General features: G+C 40.5%; 1 protein-coding gene across 3 annotated transcripts in view; it reads right to left on the bottom strand.

The window, feature by feature from the left end:
- The window catches only part of NCOA2 (nuclear receptor coactivator 2), a 186,351-nt gene that overhangs the window by 13,314 nt on the left and 148,597 nt on the right, over positions 1 to 24,440 (bottom strand). For all 3 annotated transcript variants that reach the window (XM_035890074.1, XM_009634505.2, XM_035890075.1), the window contains 10 exons: positions 18,230 to 18,440; positions 14,847 to 15,056; positions 12,605 to 12,820; positions 11,823 to 11,952; positions 8,625 to 8,790; positions 6,697 to 6,978; positions 5,760 to 5,837; positions 4,989 to 5,229; positions 3,131 to 3,308; positions 623 to 821 (listed from right to left, as the gene is read on the bottom strand). In XM_035890074.1, coding sequence (XP_035745967.1) covers positions 623 to 821; positions 3,131 to 3,308; positions 4,989 to 5,229; positions 5,760 to 5,837; positions 6,697 to 6,978; positions 8,625 to 8,790; positions 11,823 to 11,952; positions 12,605 to 12,820; positions 14,847 to 15,056; positions 18,230 to 18,440 — 1,911 coding nt within the window. The remainder of the gene's footprint in view (positions 1 to 622; positions 822 to 3,130; positions 3,309 to 4,988; positions 5,230 to 5,759; positions 5,838 to 6,696; positions 6,979 to 8,624; positions 8,791 to 11,822; positions 11,953 to 12,604; positions 12,821 to 14,846; positions 15,057 to 18,229; positions 18,441 to 24,440) is intronic.

Genomic DNA, 24,440 nt, shown 5'->3' with positions numbered 1-24,440 from the left:
CCTCCTCTCAGCTGAAAAGAACAGGTAACTTACCTGTTGATTCAGCAATCTGTTTTATATAGACCACATTACAAAAAGTGTGGATTTTGTGCTTGTGAAGGTGGCCAGATTGACAGTTCTTGAAGCTGACTGCCTCTTGTCTGGTTCTACGAACACAGTGGCAGTAGAAGCATCTTCCACACGCTGCCCATGCCAGCATCTTTCACTCATCTCTAGGAAACACCTGCCTGCCATTCAGTTCTAGCCTCCACAGCTGAAAAAATTAGCAAGGACACTGGTGACCTGCAATTCTGCTATGGAAACTTACCTACTGAAAACAGGAGCTAGATCAGTACGCACTTCCCACAGAAGTCCAGGATCAACTACATGTGCTAGCTGCAGTGGTGCTAGGCCACAGTGGGAAATTTAGATGCAAAAAGTGCTCTCTACCTCATCAGTCACCTTGGTTATCGGAGTGCAGAGCTAAAACCAAAACCTTTTCAACATCATAATTTCTCAAGAAAACTAGTAAAAGAAACGTAGTGGCTTACATAGCAGTTACAGCCCAATGCAGTGGACCTGAAAAACTACTGAAAGTCAAAGAAAATCCTCTAGCTGTCATCTAAAGTCCTTAAATTCTCACCTGCTCAGGACCCATGGAGGACAACCCTGATGTAGGCACAGAGGTCGCTGAGGTCATGCTGATCTGCCCTGTCATCTGGTTCATGTTGTTCATACCACTTGTGTTGGTTGCCATGGATACACTGATGTTCATGTTATTATTGTACATGCTGGTGCTTGCTTGCTGCCCAAAATGTGGTGGGGACTGTTGTGAAAACATGCTACAGCAAGGAATGGAAAAAGCAATGTGTCAGACTTAGAATGCTGAAGCCACTAAGAAGCTACTCTCTTTTTAATACATCTTAAACTAGAATTTGTACATACTGTCGTTTATGCCAACTTCAAAGGAAAAACTAGTTTTCAGCTACATTAATGTCTAAGGAATAGATTTTCCAAATTTAAGATCCCATGTCTGTGCACAAAAATGCATGCCTTTGCGTGTGAAACTATGGCAGAGTACAAATCTGTTATGCCTGTGCAATAACGGCCAATTAGCTGTCTGAATGGCGCTTGTATATATTTTAAATGTGTTTGGGAAAGTAATTTTTGGAGAGAAAGGAAAACCTCTTTTTCTCCTTCCAGCGTTAGGACAGCACAGGACTGTTGAGTTGATACTGCATCTGGTCCAATACACCTTTTTGAAAAAGAGGCTATTTGCACATATGAATACCAGATTTGCACATACAATTATGGCAAGTGGGCTCACAAATATAGACATGCAATTGTGCAGAAATTCATCTACTAAATCTTAGCATCATGTTTTGAAAATGTGGCACTGTAAGAAACAACGTAAAGACTAAGATAATTACCCTCTATGTTCCTTTAAGGCCATTTCAGAACAACTTAAGGAGGAGGAAGATCTCATCCCAGATTTTACTCAAAGTCAAGTGCTTTCTGGATAGTATCTTCCTTCACATTATGTCGGAAGTCATATGAAAGGCTTTTTTTATTTCCTAAAACGCACTTCGCTGTTTACATATCAGTCTTTTCTCCTCTTTGAGCATAATCCAACAGTCAATGAAGGAATTATTACTGCCAATTATTACTGTCTGGAGGTTCTGCACTAGACTGAAACACTGTGGAAGGGTTGCTGCGTGTCGGATGGCACACAGTAACCACCTCCGTATCAGTGGCTGGCTTTTACTTCCCTGCGAAGCACTGCTCCCACAGCTGAGGAAATCTTTCAGGATTAACACTCAACCTTGCACTTGGGTACTCCCATTAGGCTACTGCTCCGCACTGTGAGACTTGGTGGAGTGCAACAGCATTCTGGGCACAGGACCAAACTTGGAAAATCCCACCATTCTCTTCCTTCCAATTCCATGTCTTTTCAGGCCACCTAACCCCATTTTTAAGTTGTTATCTGGATGGCTGAAACAGTACACTACAGATCATTGTGAATACTCAGTGGCTTGTGTAAACGCATTTGACATGTCTCCGCCGTGGAGCTGCAGTTTAGCAAGCCAACCATTAGTCTTACAGAGCTGCCCCTGCTGATGTTTAAGCAGAAGCCATGGCAGCGGTAGCTATACCTCCTGCAGATGCTTCAGGAAGACAGTGAGGAAGAGTCATGGACAAGGACGAGGATGACAGATAAATCAGTTGCTTTTAGGGGAACTCGGATCAGCCTCATCACGGAAATACTGTTTTTCTGGGTTTATTAAATCTTTGTCAGCCAAGCGGGAAAACAATTTGTTGCTGGGCTGGGATAGTAAGCGCAGCCTGAGAACTTCAGGATGACAAAGGCACTGTGCTAGAAACAACTGTGTGCACCCCAGTGTCAAGCGATACAGGCTGTCCACCAGCCTGATAGCTCCTCCCATCTTCCAGTGAAAAGCACAGATCGTTGCCACCTGGAAGCTCGTTGCTGTCTACTGATAGCATTCAACACCCAACCCATTCAATGTGGACAGACTGATTATTAGAGCTATACCAACTGGGGCATGGGCCTCAACCGAAAAGGTGACTGCATGCATGAGGCATGCTACAATGCTCTTGGGAGTATGGCAGCTGTATGCTGACTCCCAGTATGTGCAAGCATTAATGGATTGAACTCGGTTGCACTCCAGTGTTTGAAGTGGGAGGTGATATCCAGTCATTGCAATTCCAGAGCGGTAGGGAACGCATAGGCTCTGGCTCAGCTGATCCAGCCATGTGGAAAGCAGTGTGGGAGCACATGAAAATCGTACACAGAAGAAATGCATCCACACAAACGTTAGGGGCTGGACCTCGCTGTGCAGCAGAGGTGCTTCTTTAAGGACACACAGTGTTTTATCAGGTATCACAGACAAAGCAATGCATTTTGTGGATGCAGGTCTTTTAGCTATGCACTCACTTTGCCTTGTATGAAGACAAAATTTAAACCAACTCGTCAAGCCAAATTGAAAAGAAATCTCTTTTAGGATAGACGGTAACAACAACCAAACAAGCAAACAATTACACATAAACAACCCCATAAATAAGTTTAGACCATAAATGACAAATGACCCCCTTACTCTGTGTGTTCATTTGGGGTTTGTTCTGGACTTACCTGTTTCCACCCATATTCCCTTGTGCCCACCCATTCATCTCTGTAGAGGACTGATAGGCAGGATTAGCCTGAGACTGCTGAATCATGGGGCTTTGAGTATGAGCCAGTCTTGGGGACATCAGTGGACTCTGAGGAGTGGTGGCCCCCGTGAAGCCTGGATCGGGCTGCTGACTAATACCTGAAGAAGAAAACGAGAAATTTAGCCACTGTATATTCAAAGGTAAAACAAGCCAAGAGCTCATACCTGCAGACATGTCTTTACACACAGTCATACTTACGTCATGTGCAACCTATAACCTTGTGTCTTAATGTGGGATCTAGATTAAAAGCAAGACATCATCAACTAATACTTATGTATAACCTCAAAAAAATCATTTTGCGTAGGTATGTTGGCTACCCGTGTGTTTTAACCACACAAGTGGTCTCTCCTCTCTACAGACCAAAAGAAAAACACTGATAAGTGACTTTTTTTCCTCCCTCCCTCCCGAAACTGCATTCAAAACACCAAATAAAGCGTTTTTCTTCCGTCTATAAACCCATTTTGGTGAAAGTTATGCATGACCCATTTACTACATGGCACCACCTTTTAACATTTAGGCTATAATTTTCAGCTTCAGAAAAAGTTCCTAGAACCATAGTATCTCTATTTCTGTGTCCCTGCAAAAACAGGCAATGACATTTTGTGCAAGCATTTAATGACTTTGTAAAATAAAAAAAAAATCTAGATGCCAAGAAAACCTAATTTAAGCTGTTATATGCCAATTGTGTGCAGAAATTTTGTAAACCAAATCATTTTGGTCTTGTTTAAGTTCATCACAAACAGCATACTCAACAAAAACAAGCCACCCTTAATGCTGGTGTAAGAATCAGGTGGTATGAAATATATTCTTATATTCACTGTCTGCATGGCTTAACTTCTTACTGGTGTAAAGGATAATAGATCAATAAGAGCAGGTAGCAAATTTAGAATTGGATGGACATCATCTGTTGTATCAGCAGAACTTGCACATTGCATATTATTTAACATACTTGTAATATAACTTCTACAATACTTCATTTATACAAATGAAGTAGAGAAGCTGTATAACAATAACCATATGGAGGTAACTGCCCTGCGCACCCTCAGAACAAAGCAGTATACAGTTTTGTAAAACATACAAACAAAATGGTATTAGCTATCATATTACACACAAGTTTAAGGACAGGGAAGAGAATAGCTAATCTGAAATAAATTTTTATTATTTAAACTCAACAGTTAGTTGCTAGTTTTACATTATAAGGCACACACGAAAAATTATCTTTTTAGGGGAAGAATCTGCCTGATACTTAAGCAATATGTCATTACCAAAATGCAAAAACTCCCCACCAATATAAAATGATTTAAAAGGATTATCTACAGCTTTGCTTCTGATGAAGCTTCTGGTCACCTTATGCTGTTTGCCAGCATCAATTCATATCTTTTTCTTCATTTGCATTTTTTACTGTGTATGTTGGTTTGTTGAGTATAGTCAAAATTCAGAGTCCATCAAGCCAACACACACACATATGTGTTCCTGTGCGCATACACATTTGTATGTGTTTACAGGTATAGATATATGCAAACACACACACATTGCACTTCTGCTATTGCTCAAAAAAAGAGCAGTGCTCAACGAGTAAGTGGTACTAGAGCTAGGAAACTGGAAGGTACCATGTCACATTTGAGGACTCCCAAGGGGCCTGAAACTCCATATTTGCCATCGTTCCCAGGGAGCCAGGCGAGGGGCTGTGGGAGGGGGGCTTGGACCCAGCACTGGGGAGGACACAGGGAAGGTAAGACAGCCGAAATGCGCTGGGGATGGGGGTGTGGAACCAGTACCGTAGTTTGGAGGAAACGGGAACTGCTGTGCATTTGCCTGTGGGATCCGTGGATTGCTCATGGTTGCTGGTATGCCACCGGCGGCCACCATGCTGGGGGTCATGCTCAAGCCCTGCCCGCGCATCATCAGCGTCCGCTGCTGCACCTGCTGCTGCTGCTGCTGCTGCATCTGCCGCTGCCGCAGGTGCTGGCTCAGGATCTCCCGCTGCCTCTGCGCCAGCATCTGCGCGTTGATAGGGCCCTGCAGGGAAAACCACCGCCACCTATCAATAACCCCTTCTAAGGCAACCTGACCAGTGGAGGCATCTCCAGTGGAGCAATCTGGAAGATTCCAACTCTTTTCTTCCCCCACCACACAACTAACGATAATATTAAATGGGAGAGAATAATCCTATTAATACTTCTTCTGGGAAAGACTTCCAGCAGCGCAAGAGTCAGTAACTGAAATAATAGCAGTGTTTAATGTTGCAGCAATTTGTAATTGCAAATAGAGTAGCTCATTAAAAAATTGCATCTTTAGGAAATGAGAAGCTTGGTTAAAAATGCAGTTACATTGTAGCTCTAGTAAACAACCATCCACCCCATGTAAATATGGGAAAGACTCTCGGAAATAAAACAGTAAAATACTTCTTATCATACAGACTGCATTATTTGTATTCCAGATTTAGAATTCATTGTATGTATTTACCACATAGCATTACTACTGTATTTAACTGGGCGGAGAAAGAAGAAAACAAAGTGATTTTTTTTTTGAAGTACTATTTCTCTCACCTGTGTCGGCACTCCAGGTCTCAAAGACAGATTCATATTGGAGACACTGCTGATCTGATTTATCAGTGGCTGCCGATTCTAAAGAAAAAACACCCCAAAACACACCAAACCCCAGAAGTTTTTAGAAGGAAAACAAGAAAAGGGAAATTTTATATACATGGGTACACACATCTACTTCCTGATCAGTTGGTTTGAGGACCTAGTTTTACATATTCAAGCAGGGACTAGTTTTCCTGCTCAAGTCCTATTATCATTCACATAATCCTGTTTCCTAAGGAGATAATACACCATACAAATAACAACACAGGCATTAAGCTGTTTACCAAACATGCTGCCTTTACAGTTCCTGTCCTTTTTGAGTTTGGGCCTGGACTGTTGATGTTTATTCTGAATTGGACCCTATTCCTGATGTCTGAAGGCAGAAATCATCTTTCCTCCTCCACTAGAAAAGCATTAACATCTTATTTATGGTACTACAAACCTATATATTTAAAAATGAACAAGAAACAACAACTTAAAGTGATCCTCAAAAGTAGGCCAAGGGAAAAAAAAGGAGGTAGCAATAAAAGCATTTGGATTGCTGGAAGAGTGAAGATATAACAAACACAAAAATACTTACATAACAAAAAGCACCACTGTAGCCTTGCTCAAAGAATTAGCGAGACCTAGGCTTAAACACTACGCACATTCCTGCACAGTGTTATAGAAAGGATAATGGAAAGATGCAAAAAAAGATCAAAAAAGAGAAGGCGCAAGGTACTGCCTCGGCAAACTCATTATGGCTAGTCTTTCTAGTTTAGAAGTGGAGTTAGGCTATAATAAAACAGGGTACGCACTTAAGACCTGGTCTATTTGGAGCAAGCTGACAGTCAGCAGGCACCGCCTCGGAGAGGGGCTCGGGCCAGTGCGACACGGGGCAGGGGAGGGGATGATGTACCTGCTGTGCCTGGAGCCCGTGCTGCAGCTGGAGCCGCAGCTGGTTTGGCTGGTTCTGGACGATGCCGGCGGGCCGGAGGCCGGGCCGGGGCTGCATGCGCAGCGCTGCGTATCCAGGGCGCTGCCCCATGGGGTGGAAGCTCGGGTCCTGCATGGGCGCGTAGCTGCCCTGCGCCATCTGAGCCTGCGCCGCCGCGTACTGCTGGGAGAACACCGGAGCCTTCTGCTCCATCAGGATGCTCGACTCCTGGCTGGGGAAGGTCTCTGGGTCGACAGCTTGGCTCTGCAGAAATACGTGAACAAGAGAAACAGTTGGCGGGACATGGCTTTTCACGGGATGATACGAGACTAATACAGCCACCCTGCAGAACCAACCTTCTAGGCTGTGAATGTTTTTAAACAGAAAACTACATAAGTTTTCTTTACCTAAATATAAAACTTACTTCTCCTCTCTTTTCTTTCTTTTTGAAACAAAGACCCACAACCTTTGTCATGTTCTTAACCTAGCCATTGTATCATTCTGCTAATGAATAAACACCTGAAATGACAAATGCTATATGAAAATCTGTAAATGAAGTGATGCCAGCATATTTTTGCCATTGAATCCAAATTAAATTCAAAGACTTTACAAATGAATAAGGATAAGAAAGCAGATTTTTATCAGTATCTTTAAACAAAATAATGACTTCAAATAAAGATGCCTGAAACTCTTACAGAAGCTAATGTGAATAGAGTGCCTAATTCTTTCAGCACACTTTCGCACAAACTGATTATCCATTAGCATAAAAAAAGCTAACACAATTCTAAACTCCATTCTAGATACTCCCCTAATATTTGCTCTAGCCAGAATAATTTTATAGCTTATGCCACACTGACCTTGGAAATTGAGTTAATCTAAATTTTAGAGCCCTCATGAAAGAAAGACTTTAAGCTCCTATAAAATGTTTGATGGGTATTTTAAAAACATGTTCTAAACCAGTTCTCTTATCTGCAAAACTCTTTTACTGTTTCCACTGAGATATTAGTTCAGAAGTTATGCTCAGGACACTGATGAGTACTGGAATATGAAATAGGTATTCTAGGCTTGTGTGAGAATATTAAATCATTATAGAGACACATACAGCTGGTTTTGGAAACACCTTTTTGATGCCAGAGACATCAAGCACTAACTTTCCCCCCCAATTATTGTTTTCTTTTTTTTTTTACCACACTTTTTGGCATCATGTAAGTCTGAAAAGGGCAAGAACCAACAGGAAGCTAGTAAAAATTAACTATGGGGAAAAAAACAGATTCAAAAGAATAGAACAAATCAATGCTGCAAAGTTTAGGAAGCATGTTTGTAATTTAAAAAAAAAAAAAAAATAATTGCAGTTTAAAGTGCTTGGAATGAAATCAGCTGCTTCAGGTGAAGCTCATCCCTTAACACACATTAATCAACTAAGGGAAAAACTACACATTACAGGTTTGCTGTTCCAAAAGCTTGTTGCCCCTGTCACACAAAGGTCTTGATCTTGCTCTTCTGCTCCTAGGGTCTTCATATTCTTTTTTATTTCTTTCCTATACCCTGTTGCTAGCTGTGATCTTACCTTTCTCCCATACAGTTTTTCCTCTGACCATCAGATAAGCAGAAGCCTGTTAATTTTTTGGTTTAGCTCAGGTTAGTTGCATAAAGCGAAGTGGCTCAGCACAGGTTAGAAGAAGGATAGCTAGGTGAGGGTGGCAGGGAAAAGGAAGACTAAACCTGGGGCTGAAGGAAGCTTTTCAGGTGACACTGAGCCATTAGATGGACTCCCAGCAAAATATGTAACTCCATCCAGCTTGCAAGAAATGTTTATATAATCCCTTTCTTCAACACACATTTTACCTCCACCTTGACAACATAACCTTTAAATGCAATACCTAAAACATGCAATGCAATGTCCAGTATACCTGGCTAACTAGTTCTGGTATTCCTAGAGCCCTGTCGATTTCTTCTAAACCATCAAAATTCCTTAATGCCATGTAAAGCTGATCCAGGAGAGCACCCTCATCACTTGGCGACTCTGATGAAGGATGATTGCACAAGAGATCATCTGGTGAGCTGCCAAACGGTTGCCTGTGAAAACATGAACACAGCATTGGTAAACAGCTGCTGAAAAACAAGAAAAAATATCAGAGGATTCATACTCAAATTGAACTACCAAGTGGAGACAGAAATTACTTTAATTGCTGCCGATTTTGTTTAGAAAACTACTCTGGATGAAAGTTATGCTACTCAAAGAAGTAACTAAATAGTGTGATTGATGCCTGTCAAGACCCTAAAAGCACAGTGTATCTGACAAGTGAGCAAGCACACCAAAGGTAAGGCCGAGTGCTGATTTCACGTTACAGAGTCAACAGAGGAACAGAGAAGTCAGTATAGAATATAGTCACTGAATACAGAAAGTTAAATATTTTTTTTTCAAAACTAATTGTAACTGTGAATTTTAGACATTAGATTAAGTACACTGTGACAAGTAGAAGAACTCATTTCCATAGACACTCTTCTTAACTGGTTTTCTATCAGACTAAGCGAGCCGAAGAGGTCACAGAGGGGTCCCTGAGGATTGTCTGAGCTCGCACAAACCGAACATCTGGAAGAGCTGGCCAGAAGCATGGGGGAGCAGGGAGAAAAGGACATTCCCCTTTTTTTTGCAGCAAAACACTGCATCAGCTCAACCCATCTCATGGAATGGCACACTCGGGTACCAGTTTATGCACTTGGTTATGCACCTCAGAAGGGCGTCAGCAAGAATTTGGATACTATCAGGCAGAGTGTGCTGGCTCTATAAATCCTGCTTACCTCACCCCTGAATTTGTATGCAAAGCACACTTACGGTTACAAAGGCAGAATAAAGGTTTATTCCAAACCCAAAAGACAAAACTTACCAAGAAACAAACTAAATCTGAAATAACATCTTATCTGCAGCCAAATGACATATTTTTGTTTTGTAGTTCACACACGACCCCTGCTTCATGCACAATGCTACACGACTACAACGGAAAATATAAAAAGCAAAGCATTCTGCAAGCAAGGGCAGCTACTATATGCACATCATGGCAGAATCTCATCCCAGATAATTACTCAGAGACAACAAAAGCTGTCACACATGGAGGGAGGAAACAGCACTATATGTGAACCCTTTTTACATGTCTGTTTTGGAAAACAAAGAAACATGTTTGTGTATTTAGTTTCCATAATGAGATATATGGTTGCCATGGAAGTCTAATCTCTATGTCAAAGCTAAGCAGAAGGAAAGAGCTGCATCGTCAGGCTATACGCCTAAAAACCCAAAGGATGGCAAACAGGAAAATTAACAAAAACATATTCTTTTGAATTAGATCCTGGAGTGTAAAAAATAAAAATCAGGATATATATGATGTACCTTTAAAACATCGCAAAGTATTAATCAATCTCATGTATAGAGAAGCTTCTATAACTCTCACAGATGGAATTATAAATCAGTAAAAGTGAAGAGCAAAAAAAAAAAAAAAATCCTTTGAATCAAATTGCTTCCAAACTTTAAAGATGACATAAGAAAGGATCTATGATCTGGAAAAATAATTGATGGGGCTAGCCAAAAAACCTCCCTCCAATTTTAAGCAGGCATGAATTCATATGGTAAGAAAAAGTTTAAAACATTTGTCAAATTCTGTGTGTTAAACATTTACAATTACTTTGGTATTTTCCCTATTTCTTTTATATACCACAATGATAATGTTTAATTTTTCTCCAAAAGAATTATTTTTACTCACGATTTAACCTTTATCAAATTTAATATTCACTATGATAATCAGATTATAAAAATACAAATCCCCTGGATTAATAAAATAAGAAATGGCAGCACCAAACAATTCATCATCTCTGTTTGGGTGTAAATGATCAAAATATGATTACTTTCAGGTGCAATTCAATGGGAGTTTTTTTTCATCATCTTCAGCTACAAGGAAATTACGATAAATGCGAAGGTAACAAAGTGGAAGAATTATCTGCCTGGCTTGCTGACCAAGCGTGGCCCTAAATTTTATTTTACAGTGTCATTTTTTAAGTGAATAATTAAGTTATGCAAACAGTGCTTTTGGCAGATGGACACCCTAACTGGGGAAGAATTAGCACCAGGAAACATCCTGAAAAGCATGAAAAAGTTAGAAAAGTAACAGAGAAAATGCCACACTTTAAATTTACAGATAATATTTTCAGACATCCTTTCATAATAAAAATTAAAAGAATGTAGTCAGAAGATGAATCTTTCTGAAGAAACACTTTTTTCCAACTGCTTCCTCTTAATTTTCAGCACTCCTCCATTTACTACTGAAAAATATCCCAACTCATGTAATGAAAAATATTTCAACATTTCTCCTTTATCTGTCCATTTTGTATCACTTATACAGTCCACTTTATATACAGTTTTGCTGATTTAAGTGGCATACCTTTTGGAGAAGACATGCCTTTTTTAAAAGAAGTGTAAGTTACTTTTCATAGGTATGGCATTATTTAAAAGTCTTAATAGTGAACAAAGTTAATATAGTACATCAGTTAATAGCTTATGATCAAACTGTGTTTCCGGATACCCAAGAAGGAGCTAACTTTAGGGAAGAGGCAGCCTCCGTTTCACTTCATCTTTCCTTCCTCACCTTTTACAGAATTTAGGTCAATTAAAAAAAACCCAAACGAAGCAGAAATTAATGATGTCCTGTACTACTTAAAATGCTACCCCCTTGCAGGAAAAGATAGCTATGTTATAACTACAAAGGCTCTGGCATTTTTCCACATTTAGCGTTAAGTATAATTGTTAACAATAAATCCAGCAAAACCAGACAGAATCATGTCCGTATTAATGCTTGAGAGGTGAAAATGGTGCGACTGCCCAAAGAACTGTCAGCATGCACTGTGACAGAGAACTTCTAATTCTTCCAACACATTAAATGGCAAAGAGAGCATTTATAAGTAGCACTGGAACACGCATACACTGCACGAGTATAAAATACTACAAGCACTAAATTGATATACATTTGGTGACTATTTTACACAGGGCTTTGTTTCCATGAGGCGTATAAAATGCAAGCCTATAAAATCTTGCTGTGTTTTGATGTGACAGTAAGACTCACCTGTTCTGACTACCAAACGTTGCCTGTTCTATAGGCAAGATGCTGTCTGGCCATGGTGCAGTCTGATTTGGAGGCGCCTGCTGTTGGCTATACTGAGGGCCTCCTATGTTCATCTCCAATTCGGATGGCCCTAATCAAGAAAAAATAACCACACAAGTTCTGTGAAAAGAATCTACTTTCATGTTAATTCTTTCCATGGAACTATCTATGCTACAGTAAAAGCAAACAAAAACATTAAGACTTGAGGAACAGTATACTTAAAAGCATCATGATTTTTTTGGTGAAAAATTGCTTTTAAACTTTGAGAAAATAACATGAGAACTCGAAAGTGGTTCAAAACCACGAAACAGCAGATACGACACCACAGATGCAAAAAATCAGTTAAGATAAGCATAAAAAAAAGATAGCATATAGAGTTGGTACTTGTGCTTTAAAAGTGACCAAGAACAATGATAATGTTCCCATCATTTCCTCTTAAAACCCCCCACAGTTATTAATAAAGAAGAGCAACTTCATATCCTCTTTCTTTGGCCACACCACTGTGGAGCTACAGAGTAGCAGGAATTGTTTGTATCACGATATGCGTTAAAAGATACGTGTTTTACACACCTTCCTTCCCACCTCCACAGGCAACTTTCACTGTGGAATATGGTTCTCATCAAACCTGTAATTGCAAGTAATTTTTTCTTTTTTTGGTGTTTTTTTTTTTTTTTTTTTTTTTTCTGCTTCTTTGACAATCCAGTGTATGCCAAAAGCACAGCTCCACACACGCCTTGACTTACCCATATTCATGACCTGAGATGGAAGCATCTGCCTTGGGCCAGGCTGGTTGCTGGGTCTCAAGGGGATGCTGGCCGTGGGGTTGCGGATCATGCCTGCTTGTACTGGCCTGTTCATGGCACTAGCTGTGGGCGCGCAGGTCACCCTCACAGCAGGAGCCTGGCTTCCCCAATCTCCAGATGTCATGGTAGGCCGAGGGGCATTGCCACCGATCATTCCTGCACAAAAGCCAAGCAGACTTAGGTGCCAGCACATGATTCAGAACAGCTTCAGCACTACAACTGCCTGATGAGCTACATTTTTAGCGACGAAAATGCAGTCGTTTCACTCAAAGCACGTTGTACCACAACTGCCCATCCAGATGTGCAAAGCTACAGAATGATGCCGTATGCTGCTTAGTCAAGGGACTGGAGATTATTATACATTTTACATGAGGAAGATCCTTTTATCATTTCCGAAACGCTGTTCAGAGTAAGTGTTCCCACGTGTAGTCTGCAACAGGTGCCGAGGGTGTGTGGATAGCCCTAACTTCCTTCCTCAGGAAATGAATCACGTTTGCTGATGTGTGTGTCAGTGCTTTACTTTCCAAGTGCTAAGTGAGAATGAAGACTTGAGTAACAACATGTTATCGCTACGCACGCTTACAAATTAGAAGGATTAAGTTTAAATTCGCATTCTGAAAACATCTTTTGGCAAGTCCTTTCATTCAGAACCTAGAGCCTTCTTAGCTTCGCGGCTCACCCAGATAATTTCGCACCAATATAGGGTGCAGGGAAATTACTCACAGGAACTTTCCGATAGTTGCTGAAGTTCATTACCGTTATTTTAGGGGAAGTCCTCCTACATCTACTGTAAACAACCAATACAGTTTATTTACACTTGGAATATATAGAGTACTACACTCTGACAGAAGCCAAAAAAAAACCCAACCGAACTCCAACACAAAAACCCCCAAAACCCAAAGATGTACATTCATACTATTTATATATCTCACTTTTATACCATCAAGAGAGCAGATAAAACGCTGATTTCAGATTGGACTACTGGTCTCTCCAGCTGCATTTTCAACATCCTTAAATGAATGCTAAAAGCCACAGAAATAATTGTTACTCGCCAGTTCAATTATTTCGTGATATATAAGCAAGGAGAAAACCCTCTGAAGAGGGTCATTGTTTCAGCTGCTGTACAAAATTTGCTTCAGTGTTACATCCTCAGGTTTGTTCTGTTTGTGTACATATTCTATCAGCTGAAATATGTGGTGTGCTAGAGCAAATGGCAGGAACACAGATAATACTCTCTAACTTGTATACATAAGATTAATAACATCCTCTAATATGTATACAGAACATGAAAGTAATAGGACACTTGAAAGACTAGAAGTTGACCTCTAAACTGCTTAAAAAGGATATTTCAGTGTCTGGCAGCATGTCTTTTGTAATACTGACGCAAACTAAATATAAAATTTTTACAGTGAACATAGCCAGCTGAAAGGACTTACAATACCCATTTAGTTACTCAAGAGTTCTTAGTGGTTGTTGCACTCTTGGGCAGACTCAGACTATGTACTAGCTGAAATAAGTCAATCAGCCAGACTTTTCTTGTGAAACACCCTATGGCATCTTTGTACGGTATTAGGGCAACAGGAAGAAATCAATGCACCACATATCAGGCATAATCCATGACATGAGGTAATACCACTTTAAGATCTGATGGTTCCCCAAACGTTTATGTTTCAGAAAATGATGAAAACGTTAGCTTTTCCTTAATTTAAAATGAGAACTAAGTCTAATAAAAAAAGGATAACCGAGGGCAAAACCAAGGTCTGCAGAGGTACACGTCATAAGGGCAACAGTAGTGCCCACAATTTTGTTTTGAAAGAACTACCTCTACAGAGAAGTGGTTCATTTGTTTGTTTTTTTGAGGCAGAAAGATTGGATCTTTATCTATCTAAGCCTCAGCCGAATCTGGAACATTGATGTGAACAGACTCTAACTGCCAATACAGTGTGTGTGTTTAGTTTTCAAGTAGGTGAAAAACAGTGCATAGAGAGCAGGACTAAAAATATGAAGAAACAGAGGTTCAAAATAAATATGCCAGTACATAACAGCCCATGAAACACAATTTTTTCCAGACTTTTTGGAAAATACTTCTAATAACCTGTACATGTAATAACCCCAACATTAAGTTACATATGGTATAGTCTGTTACTCAAGTATATTTAAAAAACTTGGAAAGTTATCTTACCTGTGCTACTGTTGCCTAAAGTTCCTTGATTTCCTATCATCCCTTCATTCCTGCCCATCAGTCCCGGCTGAGGTATCACTGAATAGGGGCTACTCGTTCTTATGGGTGGGAAAGTTCCTGCACCTGTTGGGTTCTGCAGTGTGATGTCAAGTGGTAAATTCTGGTTTGGTAATAACCTGCCCAGTTGCCCTGCTCGTGGGTTATTAAAAGCTAGACAGGAGGAGCAAAGAAAAAAGCAAAGTTACAAGAATGGAAACATTACCTTTTTTTTTTAAAAAAAAAAAAAAAAAAAAAAAAGAACCCAAACACACTTGAAGCTCTTGGGCTGAGCTATTTAATACTGCATAATTTACCCAGTCCCTACCTGTCTGAGAAACATCCCTTCTTGACATTTTTATGTAAATTTCAAAATGGAACATTCTGACACTAAACCAGATATGACGTGTATTTTTAAAACTTAAAATGATGCAATTTAACTGACAGAAGAGCCACTACAGCAAAATATACTGCTCTGTGATGTGCATACTACTGCCAATTAATCTTATACCTAGTAGGACTGTAATTGCATGCAGATGTCATCCTGAGGCAGATTGATAGGAATTAGCTCAGTTTTGAAAGTTTTCCAGCATAATCTGTGCCTCTGAAGAAGTTAGCAAAATTAAGGGCAGACTGAGTCTATTTTGGATCCTGTAGCCCCATTTCTACATCTCCTCCTTATTTATTGTTTTTTACATTTTTTGTCATTAATAACAATAAATGCTTCCATGATTCAGCAACAACAAATAAGCAGTCCAGAACTAGAGCTACACCACCATAATATTCTGGTAAACAGAACTGCACTTGACAATTACTGTCACTTTTATATAATTATTTTCTACTGTTGAGGTGTTTTGTGCTCTTAAAATCAGCCTCTGCAAGGAAAACTGCAGACTGACTCAGAAAAGCGAGCTGCAGACCTTGACCAGCAAGCATCTGGCTCAGCTGGTGTTTGGGCAATGTTCCAATGCATGAAAGCATCCCCTCTGTGCACAACTAGTTCTCAAACATGAATTGAACGCTGACCTTGTATCTATGATTCCATTTGCAATCATACCAACAAAACACGTATAAATAAATTAACCATTTTTTGTGAAATTATTATTTGCAATACTTCCTGATAGCTTCTTCCAGGAGAGTCTCTGATACAACAGCATCCTTGAAGCAACTTCTGCATTTTTATATTCACCACATTACAAAGAAGTTAAAGAACTTCTTTTCTATTTTAGATCAAAGTAGTGATACTTCTGAATTAGAGAACTTGGATTAGGTTTATTAAGCTTGTTAAAAAGCACAGAAACATCTTATTACAAAGATCTCTTCTGATTTTATAAAACCAGACTATAGCAATTTGTTGTGTTCATTTTTTTTTTTAATACAGGTTCTCTGCCAGGTGAATTTGCTTATATGCTTGTATAGGAAATACCTCATATACACCTAATTCCGAACCACGACATCAACATTTTATTTTGACTGTCTGTTCAAACAAGCAAACAAAACTTATCTATGAGACAAAAATGACCTTCCCAAGCTTGGGGCATCATAAAGTCTAAGGACTGAACAAAAACTGAACTTCAGTGACAGGTTTTGGAACAGTTTGGCCCAGAAGTTTGAAAAAAATCACATAGATGAATAAGTTGTTATATGGGTAGCTTTGCCAGCCGCCACTGATCCTACAGAAACAAAAGCTGGAAATGCAGGACAAAATAAACAACAGAGTTGGTGAGATGCGATGGTGCTCAGATCACACATTCTACTCTTGGTCAGGATGGGACTGAAGGAGGCTCCCTGTCCCCCATACAACAAACTCTAGCAATTCAGCAAATCTAGCAGCTTTCAAGTATTTTTTTTTTTTTTAAACAGATGAAAATATTTTAAGTATTTTCATGCAAAACCTGTAAAATGAAAGCTGGTTATTTCTTCAGAAAAAAACCCCACTTTAAAAACCCCAAATGTCTTTTTGAATTGTATGTGATTTGACATTCATTCTACACTGCTTTTCTGTGAGCATATGAGAAGCCACTCGCTGTTTCTGTGCACCTGTTTTCTGTATGCCCTTCTACTGAAAACAAGGGAGAAGTTCCCCAGCGGAATCAGGCACAGACACAAGACTGAGCTGGGGAAAAAGTTCTAGGGTTTTAATTTACATGGGAAACAGGATGCTGCTTTTACAGAACTGCTGCTAACCACCAAGCCACTCTCATTTACAATCATACTGTTATTGTACCGCCAGTAGCTCTGAGAGCAGATTTAAAGCCAGGTTAACTCTGGAAAGCCAAAAGGCTACAGTGCAAGGAACCAGCAGACCTTGCTTCAGAAAGAATATGCTAAAGATTTCAGATGTGCAGAGATTTCCTTCTGACTTATGTGCTGCTGCTGTTAGTGCCCCCATACTTATAAAAATGAGTGCATTTAAATCCATGCTTGCATTAAATACAAGCATCTATAGGACAGGTCTGTAAGGACCTGTAGTGGTTTTGATATGAATTTAAACATTAATATTTACTATCACTAGTAATATTAATTTTAATTTAAACATTTCTAAGTAATAATTTGAGTTCATTTGAAAGTGGCACAGTATTATTTTAATATCATCAGAACAGCTAAAAATATTATCAAGCCCTATGTTTTATAAAAAAAACCAGCAGTGTACATTTAAGGAAGTAAATAGATGCTGCCATCCTAGCCAAGAGGATTAAAAAATGAAGCAGTGGCTTTTTATGCTATTTTCTTCAACATTTGTAGGTGGCAAGACTCCTGTCTTGCTCGCTTTCCATTATTCTATGGTGGTAGACCAACATTTCAACGCTGATTTGTAAGTTAATTAATAAAGTTAAGGAACACTGTCAGCTGGAAGTGACTCAATTAAAAGCCACAATTTCAAATTAAACTTAGGCATTCCTCTTAATCATACGTCTTTCTATTAATCTTGTGGTTTTAGAAGAAGACTCTCCTTCACGCTTAGAAAAGCCTGTCTTGTCCCGTTTGCTGAACGAGCTGCTGGGAAGGAGCAATCTGCATTAGAACAAAATGCACGTGCCCTCCATGCCAAAGCCCCCGCAACAGCAGCATCACCTATAACCACAGCAGGGGATGTTTCGTTTATTTTGAGGGTACCCCTTAAAACGCCTCAGAGGGCATGACACCTCCAGGGTGCTGAGTGAATTAAGACATAACCTCCATATGTCTTTTGAAATTGGACGACCGCAGATGGCGCTATGACATCATACAAGACCAGTCTAGGATGAGGAGCTGCCCGGTCTCTCCCTGGTCAACCCAGGGGCACCACGACCACAGCTTTGGGGGTTTGCAAGCTTTGCCTAGACGCGCGCGGAAGGCAGACTCACTGCTCTGTGAAATCCTCATTGCTGGTTTCTGGGTGGCCACAGCCGCGCCAGGGCTGCTGTCACTGGTGAGCTGCATGAGGTCATTGATGATGGCTTGCTTGTCGACTGAGCCCGCTGGCACGCCTGGGCGGCTATCTGGGAAAAGCTGTGGTAACTGGCTGTTCTGCAGGTCATCCAGAATCTCCTCCAAGTTGTCCAATTCACTGCCTGGCTGCAATAGAAAAAACACAAACCCACAGTACACGTCGCCGCTCGCCTGCTGTCGGCGTCCTGCTCGTGCCGAGCCAGGCAGCCCACAACTGTTACGCCTGTACCGGCTTTGGATGCTTCCTGCAAGAAGCCTGATGTGGAGGAAGCTCACAAAGCTGTCGAAAAGGAACCGTGCAGGCTTCCCAGGGCTCGTCTGCTTTGCATTGGGCAGCCCAGTGTGGCACTGGCACCCCTTCAAAACCCTGGTGTCAGGATGTACAAACAGCCACACGATCTGTACCTCAGGCAAAGGGGAGATTCTCCCTGTACACTCTGTGACCGGTGCAGACAGCAGGGATAATTTGGCAGGGGAAGAGATCCAACAGTGATGAAGATGGGGGTTTATGTAGGTATAACCAATATTCCTTTCAGTACAGTCATATTTCTAGTCTCTTTATGACTTGATTAAAAGCATATGATGGAAAAGTTGCTTCATGGCTAAAACAATTCCCCATACACATTTTCTTGGTTACGTTCAAAACCTTAGCACTGAATAACTCTATGTAAGTTAACTGGCAAGAAATACATATTTCAATGATGTTCTATAAATTAAAACCTGTCAACTAGTTACTAGATTTAGGAATTTATTTTGCTCACAACTTCCCAAATCAGTGAAAATAACTTCTCTACAGTAAGAAAAAAAGATAAATCTAGATACATTCAACTCAATAGAAACTTACCATGAAATAAAGATGGGAAAAAATTAAGTTCATCCTATACTAACATAAAGACTGACCTGCATGCTTTTCTTAAAAATGTTGATTTTCACCAGTATTTTTTTTGGTCTGTCTATAAACCCTCAGAAATAAAATCTTTTTCTGACTGAAATTTGGAAATTATTACAAGTATATTCTCCACTCATAAGCCTTTAAATAGGGTAAAACTCTGTTGGCTAATAATTACCAACAGGCAGTCCGGTCTCAGCTACCACCAAGTTGCACAGGAAACATTTCATGACAGTATTTATAAGAAAAAACCTACTCAAAATCAGCACCTTCACTGGGAAACGTGCAACGATGGAAGAGAGGCAGAGAGTGAGCAGCCAGCCGTGAAGGATGGGGAACCAAGTAACACCACAAGCATGCACACAACTGAAATACAATTCTTCCTGCTCTTTTTTGGCCTACCGTCGCATTGCAAACTTGTTACTTACTGAGAGCAAGTTTACACCACAGATCACAGGATAACGTAGAAATAATTGAGATGGCTTTCAAGTACCTACTGAGGGTCTCACAGCTGAGCTAGGACACACTGGCGCATTAGTCTGTACTAAACTCCTGCTGCCACAGCTAACCTGCACCTGGGAAGCCCAGCTATTTTATCCAAAGGTAGCTAAGACGCCTCCAGGTCACATCTCTACGTACCCTTTTTGGATGGATGGCTGCAGATAAATGCGGTATTACTCTTTACTCCTTCCACATCACCTCCTAATCTTACAGATCAGAATATACGGTGCAAAAGAGGAAAGGGTTTACTCTGTTAAAAGGCAGCATGTGGGTGACCTGGAGGCTGGTGTTATTGGCAACACGGCAGGAAATCACAGAATCAGAGGACTGGAAGAAATTTAAAGCCTCAAGGCAAAATCAGTGTATGCCACTCCCTACAGAAGTTCATATAGCCTCTTGGTAAAGACATCCAGTGACAGAAAACCCACAGTTTCCCTGGGGAATTGGTTCAGCACTCTGCAATCCTTACTATTCCAGTTTTTTTCCTCAGTCTCAATGCAAAATCTCCCTCACTGAAATTTAGGCCTTTCCCACCTGTCGTATTTTGAATCTGGAGAACAAATTGTGTTCCCCTTTCTTTTTCTAACCTTTTCTGTATTTGAAAACATGTGCCTTTTTGGGTTTTAAGCTGAAGTTAATAAGCCAATATATAGTTAATAAGCCAACTTGTTAAATTTTCTTCAGCACATAACCTGTCTTCTAGACCTCTTGTTACTCTTGTTGCTCCTGTGGACTGTCTTCAGTGGATCCACACTTTTGCTGAAGTGCCATGTCCAGAACAGGACTCAAGATGCAGCCTTACAACCACTGAGTAAAGCGGAAAATTTACAGTACACGTAGTACACTGTGATGGCATGAAGAACCAGAAGAGCCTGTTATTTTTTTAATTACATGACATTACTGACTCTCACTCGTCTTGTGCTTACTATGATCCCTAGACACAGCTCTGAAAAAGTCCTATCTAGACAGTTGTCCCCGCCTTTAAAAAAAAAAAAAAAAATCTGTGACATTATTCTCGACTAATTAAAATAAATAGCATTTGTTCATCCTGAATGTTCTCTAAGATTTTCCCTCCATATCTCCTGGTCGCAGCTGAATTTGAATTCTGCCCTCCCATGTATTTGCAGACATTCAGGTGTCACATGTGGCTTTACCAAGCATACGCTTTATTCTCTCACTGGGTCATTTAGGTTGACTAAAACACTGAGCAGCTCTAGATGCTGCACAACCTCCTGCAACACCTTCATTTTGACAGCGAATCCTTAAATAACTACTTTGTGTGTAAGGATTTCCAAACAGCTTCCTACCCACTCACAGCAGTTTCATCTTGACCATGCATCTCTAATCTGCTTACGAGAACGCCACGCGTAAGAGTGCCAAAGAGCCTTACTCAAACCAAGACACATGGCATACGCTACTTCTCTTACGCCAAAAAGCCCACTACCCTCTTGCAGAAGGAAACCAGGTTGGTCCAACGTTATCTGCTTTTGACAAATCCCCCTGCTGACTCGCTGCCTTCCAGGCACTTACGAGCAGTTGGGTGGACACAGCACGCCAACAGGAAAGCTAAAGCCAGGAGGAATCAAATGTGATTATAGGAAGCCTAAATCATTGTGCAGACAGGTGATAAGCAGATTCAAAAAGGCGCTTCGAGAGAGAGAGTTGTGAGCGATGTTTATAGGAGCCGCATTTTGAGCACTGGGAGATCTGGTACAAGAAGACTGCAAGAGCCGGTAGAGGGGACTGATGCAGAGTATCATAAATTATAGAAGGATGATTCAGTACTCTTTGGGGGAATTAAGACATATAGCCTTCACTAAGCGTATTTGAGACAACAGTGAAGGGAAGTTTAATACGTTGCAGGGTTTTTTTTGTTTGGTTTTGTGCTGGACTTTGTGTCTTTTTTTTCTCTCTTTTTTTTTTTTTTAACATTCTGGCTACTGCAATTCTTTGTTTAAACATCAGATATAAAGAAAATAACCAATCCTGAAACAAAGCCAAAGAAGAACATATTGATCCCAATGTGTCAGAAAACTGCACTCCCCGAGATGCTTTTAATTCCTCTCAGGAAGTGGTAAAGAAAGGCCAAATACAACAGATGTATTATAACAACACAAATACATAACCTTCCTTTTTTTTGCTTAACATAATCAATATCAAATATTTTGTCTTTATTTTTTGATGAGATGAGGGTTCTCAACTGCTGCAAAAGCTCCAAAATAGATTTAGAATTAACACCAAGCTATGATGTTAGCCTAAGTCTTTCCAGACTCGCCCTCAAATGGCACCATATGTGCAGAAACTAGCAGCAAAATATTTACTATTTAGCTTTTTAGATTTTTCTTTTATTTATATTCCAGATTTATTTTGTTAATGGCCTAAATTGAACTTTATGTAAATAGAAGGAACACCCTAACCCCCCGTAAAACAATTTTATGTGTCATGAGTTTAAAAAAAAAAAGCCTGATAAGTGCTAAGCATCACGAGAAACTTCTCCTGCACATATTTTCACTCTCTCTAATCAATTACAACAGTCTCTGTACAACTGGGACACTAAGTGCCAGAAAACCTAAGGCAAATCGTGCTTAGAAATATTTTTGCATTTGAGAAAGTACCTACTTTCAAAGTACTTATCACCATCATGTAGAGAAAGGTAGATTGAAGTGTTAATTGCTTACTGAAAGGCGGTTACACCTCAACATGAAGTTTGGCTTACAAAAGTTTCTATGTGCAAGTCTAGCTTCCATGCATTGTAAAGGACTGGGTAAGATCCTAAACTCCCTGGAGATCTCTTTTCCACCATGGGCAATGCCCATGGCTTGCACTGAGACCCTATATTCCAAACTTCCTATGTGCATACACTTCCTTTATGACGCCATATGACAGAGGCATCTGGACCTCCTTCCTTAGAGTAAGATATCTTTTGCTGGGGACACAACTTGAAACTATACCTGCCTTATGTAAACCTCAAGTTAGCTCATTAGCTCCCTCTGTAGCATGGGCAAAACTTTTGACCAAATTGGCCATAAATGAAAGGATTATAAAAAGAAGGAAAAAGTAAATCAGATGTGGAATCAATGGAGTCTTTTTCTCCCTGGTACCTGCATTAAACAAATAATTGGTTAGAAATCCTGTTACATTATCAGGCTAATCTACTACTAACTTCGGGAAACAACTCTAGTTGAAAGACATTCAGAAAATGGAAATCCCATTCTAAGGTTTTGATAGAATTTCAAGAAGAAACCAGTGTCCTTAATGAATTTAATGGATTCTGGACATCAAGAAACAGGTTTTTGGAAGACGAGGGGCATGCATCAAGGAAATATTTTAGTATTGGGAAGACGCTGGTTTCCACATAAAGCAAGAAGACAGCAGAGTTGACAAAGTGTGTGAGGAACACCAGAACAATTTCTGAGTTTTAGGATATGCTTAAGATAAGTTTCTGGAACAGCACTGGTGGAGACTGTGGCATTGCAAAGTCCCTGTCAGATAAAGAGGCTGTCCATATTGTCTGCTGGCTAAAAAAGAGGAGAGTACTCTTACGGAGATAAGGCTTTTACTCTGCACTATGCCAAGTGCTTTCTCAGAGAATAAGCCACTTCAAATGTCTACCTCTTAGTTTCTCCATCCGTAATATAATAATCCACACCCAATTTTACAGAACAGTTTTGCAGTGCAAAACAATATGGCTAAACAAAATGTTTCTCTAGCAAGGCAATACCTGACAGTGTTCAGTGCACGACATTTCTCTGATGTCCCCCTACACTTTTGCTCTCCTTCCCCTGAGCTGTTAGGCAGATCTGACCATCTGCGGACTGCTACAAGGGCCGCTCTCGACCGGCAGCAGTGTGTGCTGGCTGCAGCCAGAAGCACAATGAGGTTTGGTTTTTTTTCGAGAGGCAGCACAAGCAGCGGGGCACAAGGCAGGAGGGCGTGGGATGACGTCCCACCACGGCAGCTCCACAGTAGCTGGTGGGCCAGCAGGGAAACGTAGGCTTATTGGTATCTGTAGCAAATCAGGACTCGTGTTTCCACTGCCTTCCCTTTTTAATAGTGGAGAGCGATACGGGCACTCGTGGTGCTTGATAGCAACGGTCCTACTACTGTTGGTGCTGCAGGAAAAGCTCCGCCAAGCCTCCCCAGCAGGTCTCTCTTTCATCCTCTCCCCCACCGCTGCCTTAACTGGAATGGCAATCAGAATAATAGAGCTTGATAACCATCATCCCACCAAGGAAGGGAAAAAGGTACGGCAGCACTGGAAATATTCTCTGCCATTTGAGAAAGGTTTCCTGTCAGTGCTGCTCTCTGCAGAAGTGTATGTTTAAACACACTACCTAGAAGACTGCTATTTTTAGTACAGTGGTGCACTTCAAAGCATTTCCTGCTCAGAAAGTCACACCAAAAGTAAAAGGAGAAAACGTAATGGCTCTGCTGCCTCCCAACACCCCGATCCCCCTTGCAGAGGGCCATCCCACTGCCGCTCCGCTGCAGTTTCCAGAGAAACTGCACACTCCTGTGACTAATTACTTAAAAATACAACATTCCTCGGGGAGGAGAAGTTTTAAATAAACCTGTAAAATAGGTAAAACAAGCACACAGCTAATTTTTACATACGGGAGGAAGAAGGTGTGGGGGGGGAAGGATGCAGGAGGATGGAAGAATTTAGCACAAGAATCTGTGTTCTAGTCTTGTACTAAATAGTTCCAGCTTTGATCTAAATTTAGGCAATGAGCACT

Source organism: Egretta garzetta, unplaced genomic scaffold (genome assembly GCF_000687185.1).
Source record: "Egretta garzetta isolate BGI_Z169 unplaced genomic scaffold, ASM68718v1 scaffold251, whole genome shotgun sequence".
Classification (NCBI taxonomy): Eukaryota; Metazoa; Chordata; class Aves; order Pelecaniformes; family Ardeidae; genus Egretta; species Egretta garzetta.
The sequence above is the reverse complement of the archived record's forward strand: the minus strand, read 5'-3'. Positions and strand labels throughout refer to the sequence as shown.